Genomic DNA, 12,160 nt, shown 5'->3' with positions numbered 1-12,160 from the left:
CACACCAACACGGGGGACCCACTTGCATTTAACCTCTCCGGGCAATTTTCCAACCGGGCCTCAGCACCCCGCTGCGGCTCTTCTCCCGCAGATCCTGCGGCGCCCTTCTTAGGAATCAGCCCTTGCCCGCCATCTCAGCGGCCCGTAGGAAGCTGCAGGGACCGCTCCACCATCTCCCAGGCGCCGGAGGAATGGCTTCGAGCAAGGGGGGGGGGGGCGGCGGCGAGGGAGGCGGGCTGAAACTGACATGAAAGTGACAAGACGAAGACGGCAGAAGCGACCGGCTTCAATGGGACACGGATGACTTGATCAACTCTTTCGCGCGCCTCCTTCCACCTCTTCTGCCTGCACCTTCGTGGGGAAATGGGCGGCAGAGACGGAGCGGCAGGAAAAACTGGTTTTGAGCAGGGAGTTGCCCCCGAAAATCCCAGGGCGCCTTGGCCCGAGCGCGGAACTGAATCCAAACCCTTCCCCAGCTCGGGCAAAGAATGGCTGGCTTTGTGCGCAGGCTGGGTCACGTCCCACCCTCGCAGGGTGCCTGCCTGTTGCAAGGTGCTGCGAAGAGACAAATCACAGCTCCCCGCCTGTCAGGTAGATAAGAGACCATGTGATGCAGCCCGGCAGTCGACGGGTGGCACCGTAGGGTAAAGGTGCACAGCGCGGCGGGGAGCGGAGCCCAGCAGCAGGCAAGCAGGGCAGCAGGCAGGCAGGCAGGCAGCGGGCAGGCGAGCGCTCTGCTGCGCGGGGCTCATCCGGCCGGCGTCTTCGCGCTGGATCGCAGACCTGTCTTGATGCCCTGAAGAGTTTGCCAACGCCTGGCGACCGCCCCGAAGCCCAGAGTCGGCAGCATGTCCTTCAACCGAAAAAACTGGTCGGCGCTTTCCAGGTGGGTGTCCCCCCCCCCCGTTCCCCGCCGCCGCTGCTACTGGGCAGGGCAGGGCAGGTCTCTCCACTCAGGGAAGGGAAAGGAAATAAGGCTGGTCGGTTCCCTTCCCAGCTCAGCAGCGCCTGGGCTCATCACGGCCAGAGAGGAGGAAAAGCGGCTTTGCTGTCAGGGAAGGCAGGCCCCTCCCGGGGAACTTTGGCGCTGTAGACTTAGGAGCCAGTAAGGCCAGGTGGTTCACACGTGCAGGGACAGCCCTTGTTGGCTTTTGACACTCACTGATTATGTGAACTGTGGCCTGGAAAGCATTGCATTTGAAATCAGGGGTAGCTAGATGGGAGCATTCTCAGTGGGGTATATGTGTGGCAGTGCATAGCATATCCTGGGGATGGAACTCTTCTCTTGACATGGCATCTATCAAGTGGTGGCCGATGAACATGTCAGCCAGGTCTTGTAAGGCCGAGTCTTGGCTGTGAAAGCTGTGTTTTGAGTGCAAGTGTAGCAATGGGAAAAGTTGCGTCCTGGAGTTATACTTGTGATGGCTTGTTCATCCCTCTGTTGTGTGGTGCTGCAGTTATCAAGTGATTAGCAGGTCTTGCTTAGAAAGCACCAAAAATATCCTGCCTTTTTTTTGACAGGCAGTCATTGAATCTTTGTCTCAAGGTGGCCCAGAGGTGCAGCATCAACTTAAGTGGTGCACCTGGGAGAAATTGACCAGGAAGAAGATGCTGCCGCTATATGGGGTATCAAAATGTCTCAGGCCAGCCATACCTTTATTCCCATTTTACAGCAGATGGAACTGAGGTTTAGAGTAACAAATTCCCACCCCACAGGTTCCCTCTCCTGTTCCCTCTCTTCAGCACTTAAACTGGAAGCAAAACATGCTATGAAGGATCAGACCCACTGCCAGCACCTCACGGCCCCACGATTCCCCTCTCTGCTGCAGTGATCAAACACATACTTTGATTCCCAAAGAGAGGCCCTGCAGGCACACCCCCGGTGAGCTCACCAAGTGCCCTGTGGCTCCAGCCCTTCTTGGGCCAAGTCCAGCCCCTGGCTTCATTGCTTTTTGCACCAGGCCTTGGTTGCTCCCAGGAACCACCCTGTGGGAAAAGTACAGCAGAAGATAGCCAAACAAACAGCCTTTGGAGAAACTGGCTGTTCCGAAAGTAGTGTGATGTTCACTGATTATAGATCTTTTAAGTCAACCTAGAAACCTTGCTTTTTACTGGCCAGCTGATCACAGTAAATACGATAACATCTCAGTGCAGGAAACAGCTTGAGATTATTTAAGGAAGATTAATTATTTCTCTGGATGAATACATCAAACATCATACATTCTTGGAGAAACCAACTGGAGGTTTGAAGCAAGAACTGATACAGTGAAGATATGGGCAATTATTGGCCTCTGGTCCACATTTGGACATCCAGCTTTTGCCATGCCAACATGTTAACCCATTTCCTGTGCAGCCATTAAAACGGAGCGTGTTCCCATGTACTGGAAGGCAACCATTGGCATTTTCTTCCAGCAATTCTCTTGTAATGGGGGGTGGGGGGCTTGAGCAACCCTAACTGCTCATCTCGGCTACCACTATTCACAGAAATGTCAGCAATACTGAAGAGTAACTATTGGAACAACTATGATTAAAATCCAGGGCCATTCCGCACCGGGATCCATGTTGCAAATTGTTTGCAGAACGAAAAATCACCATTTTAAATAGTGGAATTCGTCATTATGCATACCTGCCTTTGTAGTGGAATCCAGTTGCGTTTCTATCGTTTCCCACAGGGTTCCGGTCTCGGCAAAAATCGCTAGCCAGGAAGCACTATTGCTGAGCTCGTCCCGCCCCTGGCTGTCAAGCAGCCAATGGGCGGCCGTTATCATGCTCCCAAACAACCCCTTTCCCTTTAAGGAAGGTTTAAAAAAAAAACCACACACGTTGCAACGAATCTGTGTTGATTTGTTGCAATGGAGAGACCCATCCAGCTAGCAGGTGGTGTTTGAGCTGCCGTTTCATCGTTGCCACGTCCCCCCCGAGTGAACCCCCCCCTCACAGGTGCGATTTTCGGCCGAAAACAGTGTGAAAAATAAAGGGAAAATAAACCAGCAAACGGGCCTCTGTGCTTGGTGACTTTAAACAGAGGGACTGCAGCCAGGGAAGCCTCACTGGGTAAACGAAGGCTTGCCGGTGCATTGATCTCCGCTCGCTCAGAGAGAAAAAAATGGTGATCGCTTCGCCGGAAGATCAGAGGAGAGAGCCAGGGGGTGGGACTTTGCAGAAACCGCAACAATGGTAACGCACAGAACTTTCCTGCTAGTGTTGCAGATTGGTTGCAGGAGTGTAGCGCTTTCCGGAGGGTGAATCCACTTTTTGGGATTTCCCTGAAAGCGCTACAACGAAGCGCTTTTTGCGGATCGGTTTCAGGAGTGTTGCAGATTGTCAACGACATTGTGCATAACGGCAAAACTGTAGCGATTTCAATTAGTAACCATTGTGCTATTTTGAATGAATGCGGAATGGCCCCCAGTTAACAACCCATGTTTTTAAACCAGTTGTTAAGGATGCAATCAAATTACCCTAATAATAAGAATGATTATAGTCCTATTGAGATTGTATTCATTTGCATGTCATGGAAAGGGATGACACTATACTGATCACATGCACAGAGATTCTCCCCCCCCCCCCATTCCATTTGTGTGGTGTGTGTTTTTTTATCTCCCTGACTACAAGCCTCATTAGAGATGTGTTATACAGGTGTAACAGGGCAGGACTTGAACCCACATACCTTAGTCTTTATGGGATCTCAGGTGTGATACCAACTAAATTGCACATACCGTACAACCTGTTTTGCTCCAATATCCCAGGGAACACGAAATCTGCACACAGCAAAGGTGTGTCCCAGATAGAGGGAGAGAGGAAACCTTTCAGGTGCTGGAGGATGTAATGTGTCTCTGAGGTGCAGAAGGCTCTGTCTTCAAGGTCTGAATAAGAGTAGTGATAATCTGTTCATGAATAATTATTGGGATGTGGTGGGAGCCCAAAGGCAGATGTGGAAAGTGATGGGAGGGTGATTACCTCTGGCTTTCTGCATGTAATCAGGGATGCCACATAAGAAGGAATCATCGGCATTCAGTGGCTGTGGGGACTATACAGATGGAGAGACAAGTACCCTGGTAATGACGGCAGAGGGTAACCACGTTCATTTACTGCAGCAAAGAGGGGAGGTGGCAAGGTATAGCTTAATCTCACCAGATCTTGGAAGATCTTGGAAGCTTAGCTGTATCAGTACTTGGAAAGGAGACCACCAAGGAAGACTTGCCTTGAAAGCCCCTTGCTGGGGTCGCTGTAGGTCAGCTGTGACTTGACTTGATGTCCACCCACTTTCCAGCAGAAAAAACAGGAATCTTGTGGACCTTATCAAGATTTTATTCCAGCATATAGTGAGTTGATTAGAGCCCATTTAATCAGATGCATGTTGTTCTGAGGGTATCTGTGTGTCATCCCTTTGGTGGTTTCTTATATAAAGGGCTTCAGGCAAGACTAAAAACAGGTAGCTTTATTTTGGCAGAAGCTGTGACCAAGCAACAATCAATTATGTTTAAGGGGGGATTTGCAAGGACTCTTGGGAGACATCTTATTGTCCTCTGTTTCCCCTCCTCCGCTATTCCCTCTTCCCTTTTCCTGGAAGCCCCCATTCTCCCTTTTGTTCTTCTTCCTTGCCTTTATCAGCTCCCTGGTCTTCAGCTTTCTCACCTTCCTTTCTGCATGCAGCAGCCTCTCCCCATGAAAAGTCTGACCCAGCTGCATGGTAGCCACTGGACTAGGCCCAGTTGTGGAATAGCCACTGCTGGTGCTGGGCCAGACTGGACCCAGTTGCATTGTGGCTCCTGGGTTGGGCCCACCAGTGCAGGCACCTGGCCGGGGCCCAATTGTGTGGGCATTCTTTTCTTACAACTATATATCTTCTCTTATTTTGGAAAGTCTTAATCCCCTGATGTTTTGTTTTTGTTTTTTAGATTTCAGAATATTTTTCAAACTTCATCTCCAAATTTATTGTTTAAAATTATTGTTTCTGTCTGCCCACTTTTGGAGAGAGTGTACAAAGTCTGTCCATATCAAACATTCAGAAAATGATTTTGTAAAATCAGAATAATGGTTTTGTAAAAATAGTCATGTCAGCATAGACAGAAACTGAAATTCTGTGAAATAGAAAAGCTTGAAATTTTCAACATTGAGACTAGTTTAACAAAAATGGGCATCATCTGGCCAATGTCTGGATTCCTCCATATCCAATGGGAATAATTGAAACAGGTGGTTAATTCACCAACTGAAATGAATGGAAATTATTGAAGTGGGCTCTGGGTGGTTTACAACATCATTTAAGTATTCATAATTGAAATTTAAAACAGCCTACATTAAAAAAATCCCTCCCACCCCGTGACAAAAGGGATTAAAATGTATTATTTTCTATTTGCTGTTTTCTGAAGATGCATCTGGAATAGCTGCTCTGAGTGTAGACCCAACAGACCAGGAAGTGACCCAGAGGTCTGTCTGAGGATTCCTTCCCTTTCACTCTAGAATGGAGGAAGTGAGAACCATTATCCCAGTCTTGCTAATCACCTAGCACACCTCTGTTTATGACTGATAATAAGAGTCAAGCAGGTGATGATATTGTTATGTGTTCCTTGGTCTTCCCCAGAATTTCAGTTCCCCTTGGAGAGCCACACCTTCCAGTTTGTTAATGGCTCTTGTGTGCCAAAGGGTGACAGAGTGTGGAGCCTTGTGGAACTTCAGTCATGGGATGACCTGGATCTCTTCTCCACCCTCACCAATTCTCCAGGCATTGCACTGTCTCTGTTGTGTAAATGAACAGTACACTCTTCTTTAGCAGGGAGTGAGTTAAAATCCCAGGTCTATCACTCTGGAGGAGAGGATAGAGACAAGAACATGAGATAGTGGCACCAGCACTGACAGCATGTTTTCTAGATTTTTTACATGATTTCAAATCTCTCTCTGTTTCTGTAAAAAAGCCAAGCTGGTATTCCTACAAGGTCATGCGTTCCCAGGAAGTGGTTCCTAAAGGAAATTTCCAGTGATACTTCTACACACATGGCACACAGAAGACTTCAAAATAATTTGATGATTGAATGCATGATGCTGCCTTATACCACTGGTTAGCCAGACCCTTGGCCTGTCAAGGACATCATTGTGTATCCTTTCTAAAGGCACCTCTCCAGGCCCCCAGGCAGGGGTGTTTGATTCTTTTAACTGGAGATGTTGATCTTGGAGCCATCTGGATGCAAAGGAGATATTCTACTACTAAGTCACAGTTGCACTCTAAGACTGCTCAAGCTTATTTGCTGACTGTTTTTAAAGACAGGCTGATGTGGGTATTCTGAACTGCGTAGCCATAGTCCCTGATGTTTCACCAGTAACTGTGGCTGGCATCTTCAGAAGTAGGACATGGCAAGATGGGAATCTCTCTGTGCCAAAGCAAGGAGTGTGTGGACAGTTGCTGGGCATTTTATTTACCTTTTGGAGTTGGGAGGGACTAAAACTACCAGACAACTTCCAGACCATGGCCACACGGTCTGGAATATCCACAACAGCCAGTTGATTCTGGCCCTGAAAGTCTTTGATAATTCATTGTTAGGAACTTGAAACTCTTATCTGCTTTGATGACCTGTTTGAACAATGTAGAGATCATTCTGGAGCTCTGTCCAATTGCATTAACTCATCAGATTTGAAAAGCAGTCCAATCCAAGAACAAGGCATGTGTTATGCGGTTCATTTGAACAGGTATATACATCAAGGGCAGCTTTAATGTTCTTGAAACACATCTCCCCAATTGTAGTCAGTTGTCCTTAAAATGTTTTCTCAGAAATCGGCCCTGAGAGCAATGGGTACAACCCAGAGAAACTGAGATGAGCGTGAAGTCATGCTGAAAACAATGGCTTTGAACACAAAAGTTAACTTCACGTTCAATGGGCCAGGCACACATACCTTTCTCTGGGAAGTTTAAAAGAGATAAAATACTTTGTGGAGTTTCAGAGAGCCTTGCCAAGGCCAAAGAGGAGCCTTAGGATGACTGCAGAATCTGAATGAATGGAATCTCATGCGCTACCAGAGATTGGCCTCTCCAATGATTGGGAATGGCAATCCCATAGCTTTGTTTCATGCTGTTGTGATAACCCTTGAAGGCCTGGTCCTAGGGCTGCCAGCTCCAGGACATGGAATGGCATCAAATCTGCCTTCCCAAGTGGCCATTTTTCCAGGCGAATTGATCTCTGTTACTTGCAGGCTAGTAGTAATCCCAGGAGACCTCCAGCCACTACATGGAGATTGACAGCCTCATCTGGTACAATATGAGTGGGGCATGTGAACCTGTGCTGCTCGATGCCAGCTGGGCAATGACCGCATGGGAAAGGCCTATGAAATTGGCCCTGTCCTTCAGATAATCAGGCCACAAAACATTACAGCAATGCTACAGCCACAGAAAAGAAACATCTCCCATGCCACTGCTGTAGCGTATAAGGGGCACGGGGTGGCAGCAAATGTACTGAAATTGGAGAGAGGCAGAGATGATTAGCAGGGCTCCGGTAGATAAAGGGCAAAACACAGTCCAACCAGACAAGATGCTGGGTGATCTGCGAATGGATCTTGAACACATTTCTCTATTGCTAAGTAGCAGCTGTGGCCCATATTTGAATCAGAGCTATAGAGCAAAGTTGTGTGTGTGTGTGTGTTGCTTCCTGCTTCAAATGGCTCTGACCACAGCTGCTCATGGCCCCACTGGGAAAATGACCAGGGAGTTTGTTTCTTTATTAATTAAAATATTTATGACCTGTCTTCCTCTTGGCTCAAGGCAGTTTAGACATAGTAATTCAAAGACTGCAAATTAAAGTGGCAGGAGATGGTCCTTCAGATACATGGGCCATAAACCAGGAAGGGCTCTAAACATTATATCCAGAACCTTGAGCTGAACTCAGAAACAAACCTGCGGCCGATGTAGCTATTTCTCAATTGGTAAAACATCATCCCATCAGCTACACTCCAACATGGCAAAGAACACCTTTTGGGGGCCATTTGAGATTGGGAAGGCAACTTGGGGGAAGAAGAAGAAGAGTTGGTTCTTATGTGCTGCTTTTCTCTCCCCGAATTAGTCTCAAAGTGGCTTATATTTGTCTTCCCTTTCCTCTCCCCACAACAGACACCCTGTGAGGTGGGTGAGCCTGAGAGAGCCCTCAGATTACTACTTAGTCAAAACAGCTCTATCAGTGCTGTGAGCCCAAAGTCACCCAGCTTGTTGCATGTGGAGGGGCATGGAATCAAATCCGGCTGGCCAGATTAGAAGTCCGCACTCCTAACCACTACACTGTTGGGAAGAGTTCCCCTCTATTCTCCTGTACTGTAGCTCTGATCTGAATGCCTGTCTTTAGCAATAGATGCATGCCGGGGGTCCATTAATGGATCTTTCAAGTTCTTGTCTCATTTGACCCCAGTCATTCTCTGGTTCACTCTCTCCAGCCTCTTTCCATTTGTATTTATGATAATGGAATGGAAGAGCAGAGCGTTGTCTGTTAGGAAGGCAGGAAGGGAAACAGATAATTTGGAAGGCTGAGACCTGCCCTTGGAGTTGTTAATGCATGCCTGAGTTCCTGTTACATTATTTTCTTATGGTCTGTTGTTTTGATGATGAGTTACAAACAGGAAAACCCTTCCTAGGTATTTGGGACTCACTAATTCATTCCAATTGCTCCAATTAAGGCAAGCTAGCGGTCAATTGATGGTTTCCTGCTTATCTAGGTCTGATGACAGTTGTATCAGACCAGTAATTTTCTGGTTCATTAATAAACACTTTGGGGCACAAATGAAATACTTAAAGCAGCTTGGGATACACATTAAGCCTTTCCAAGGCAGCCTTAGGACATAGCAATGCAGTGCAGAAGATCCCTCCCTCCCAACCTAAGTATTGATGAGAAAAATCAGTAACAGTCCTGGTGGATATCATGCAGCCTACATGCTTGATGGTCCCTTATGTGAAAAGATAGTCCAGGTTTTCTTAACTAGGGTTTCGTGAAACCCTGGGTTTTTTTGACGGCCCAGGGAAGGTTTCCTAAATGGGTGGGTGCTAATTAATTTTTAATATATTTTTAAACATTTGTCAAACATTTATCTGGTGATATGACCATATATGGTCATGTTGGCCTCCACCCCAAATTGCTAATGGTGGGCCTGGAGAGGATGGGAAGGAGAGGGAGCCTGGGTGGGCGTGTACACAGCCATGCTTCCCAATGATTGCACCACCTCTGGGGTTTCTCAAACCCTGAATAACATTTCAGGGGTTTCTCAATGGTGAAAAAGTTGAGAAAGGCTGGGCTAGTCCAAGATATGTTGCTGCCTTGTGCTGCTGTGCTATGGAAACAAAGGGATGCGTCCCAGCCATTCTCTTGCAATTTTGCAGCTGATGCTGTGGGTGCATTGCATGCAGCCAAGAGTGTTGTCCCAGCCTCCATGGCATTACTGCCAGTGGCGTCTTCACCAGAACCCTTAAACAATTTTGCTGTCCCAGCTAAGTTAGTCCTGCGGTTAGGTAACATCTGCCTACTTTCATATTGTAAATACTTGGTCATGTTGCAGTCAAACTGTTCCCAAAAGATGGGTACTCAAAAGTTGAGCTCATGAAGAACAGACCAAACACATTGTGACCTACAGGAGTCTTCCTCAGTGGTCAATATATACTGTACAATGGTCTCTTGTCTAAAAACAAATTCTACAGTTTTGCTGGGTGGTCAAGAGAAATTTGTTTGGTGTAGCTCCAACCAATGTTTCTGAAGTGTTTCTTTTTGGAGCCCACCTTCTAAGAGATATGTCTAGGACCACCACTCTCAGTTGTAGTCTTATTCTGCATCAAGAGTGCATTTCATGTGTGTCAGAAAAAGTTTTCAAAGATAACATTAGGAATGTAGAAAAAATCAAGGGCGGAAGGTGCTGCCATTGGATGGACAGAGAACTAAGTTCAGATCTTGGAGGCCTGGGCTTGTAAAGCATTTCATGATTGCCTTGAGAATATCACTTGATCTCAGTCATGATTCCCTTCTATGAGGAAATGGGGATATTATTGTTAGCTGTTCTCTGGGTAGTAAAGGAAATTGTAATGCTGAAGTGCTTTTTTTGTGAAAGAGCAGTAATTGAGGCTAATGCTTAAGTTATTGTCATTAATCATTAGAAAAAATATCAAATGAAATTAACAGTTGCCAGTTTTAAAACATAACTCCACAAAATAAGAAATGAATTTGGCTGAACTTTTTGTGCTATGATAATATGAGATGCAAGAATATAACAAGGTTCCAGTAAAGGAAAACATAATGAAGGCTGGCCAAGTTATAAATAAGCCTGGATGACCAGGAATTGCATCGTTCTTTAAGATCATATTCCCAAGTTAATGACTGGAATGTATGATTCTTATGCCTGTACTTTGCTCTGAAAGCCATTTGGATCAGGGAAATATCAAATCATTTCCCCAGTACCCAATGCAGATAACCTTATTGCAGTTCCTTACTGTAAGACACATGTCAAACTTGCCAGTTCTTGCTGGTGTCCCAAAATGACAGCATTATCCTTTTGGTCATGCAGGTCTAACTATTATCCATTATGCATTAATAAGATGTATGCACATAATACAGTTTTGTTCCATTTTATGACATGGTATTTCACATTTCATGGAAATCTGATATGTTGACAATTGATAGGCTGTTTTATTTGTATGTGGCATGCAGCAATGAATTCATATCTCTTAGAATTTTGGACAGAGGTTTAGATAATAGAAGTTTGTTTCTAGAACAGAGAAATTCTGCTTAAACTGTTCTGTGGACATGACAAGCTGTTTAAAGGGAGTCTGATTTCTTCATCCTAGAGACTAGAATTTTCTCAATCAAATTCTTCATATCTCTTTCTCGATATAATGAGGTTTTTACTCCTCATAAGTGCATACAAATTATTTGGGAAAAGTTGGTCCCACCTGGGAATTTTGCCACCGCCTTGTCACGCTGGTGAGGAAGGCTGACTACAGTTCTGGTTCCCAAGCACTTGAGGTTTGCTGGAAATGGGCGTCAGGGATTTCTGTTCCCCAGCTGCTGCCACAGCAACTATAATTTATATGCATCCTCCATTCTCAGCTTCCTTTGAAAGAAGCCCAAACATGCTTGAAGTAGTGCTTCAGAAGGGCGTGCACTTTAAGAATAATTTGCACCAATTGGCTGCTTGATCTGATACCAGAAACTAATTTTGCTTCCCAGGACTACAGAGTCATTCACACCCAGCTCACAAGAAGCAAGGGACCTTCTTTAAAGATGGTGGGTTTTCTCATGGCCTGCTTGGGGCACATTTTGCTTCACCTCTTTATGGTCTCTCATCAATCCCCACGCTGTAAATGTCAATCGACAGAAAATTAAACACTAAACAATGAGCAACAAATGTTTTCCAGTTATCTAGCTAATAATCAAGATAACTGTAGATGGGGAATAAATTGAGAATGAGGGAGGATAATTTGCCCCAGGCCACCAATGAATCCACAGCACAATAAGGCTTTGATGTTTGGACCACACAAGGTTATTATTTGTTAGTTTGTTAGGTAACTGCTTGCTTCTGGTGTTACAGACTTCTAATGTAGTTGAATTTGCAAACTTGGCTTGGTAATGGGGAAGACTAAAAATTCCCATGATTTAATTCCACTCCTACTCTATTTTTGTAAACAAAAGATTTGCACTAACAAGGTGAGAGCTGTCTATCCTTAGTCATTTGGAAGCAAATCATCTGCTGGTTAAAATGCAAAGAACTCAGTCCAGCAGGGTCCCCCCCCCCTCTGCCTGCACAAATATCAGAGAAATGAAGGTGTGTGGAAGGTACTGGGACATGATGTTCTGAATCTACAAAGATCTGTGCATCTTCTTATTTAATGAAGTGCACTTTCTTAGAATTAATTGTATATGCAAGTGTTCTTGGGACAAATGAATGACCCCCCCCCTTCCGCCATTCTTGTGGACAGATTTATCCAAGGTGGACAGAAACTCTTGCTGCAGGATGCAACCAGATTCCATTTTTATATGGGATTTTCTAGCCAGTTTTTTAGAAATGCACTAGCTCAGACTGAGGATACAGCTAGGTTCCAGACATACAAAAATTGGATTTTTAAAATAGATGTAGCCAGACTTTCTCCAAATCTTTATTTAATGGATTTATTTCATTAGCACTTTGTGACTATTTTAGGATCCAG

General features: G+C 45.5%; 1 protein-coding gene across 1 annotated transcript in view; it reads left to right on the top strand.

Annotated features, from left to right (window-relative positions):
- Positions 1-425: 425 nt before the first annotated feature.
- Positions 426-12,160, top strand: part of LAD1 (ladinin 1) — a 36,392-nt gene continuing 24,657 nt past the window's right edge. The window contains exon 1 of the mRNA XM_077335017.1: positions 426-886. Coding sequence (XP_077191132.1) covers positions 849-886 — 38 coding nt within the window. The 5' untranslated portion in view covers positions 426-848. The remainder of the gene's footprint in view (positions 887-12,160) is intronic.

Source organism: Paroedura picta, chromosome 4 (genome assembly GCF_049243985.1).
Source record: "Paroedura picta isolate Pp20150507F chromosome 4, Ppicta_v3.0, whole genome shotgun sequence".
NCBI classification, from domain to species: domain Eukaryota; kingdom Metazoa; phylum Chordata; class Lepidosauria; order Squamata; family Gekkonidae; genus Paroedura; species Paroedura picta.
This window is presented reverse-complemented; position numbering and strand designations above follow the sequence as displayed.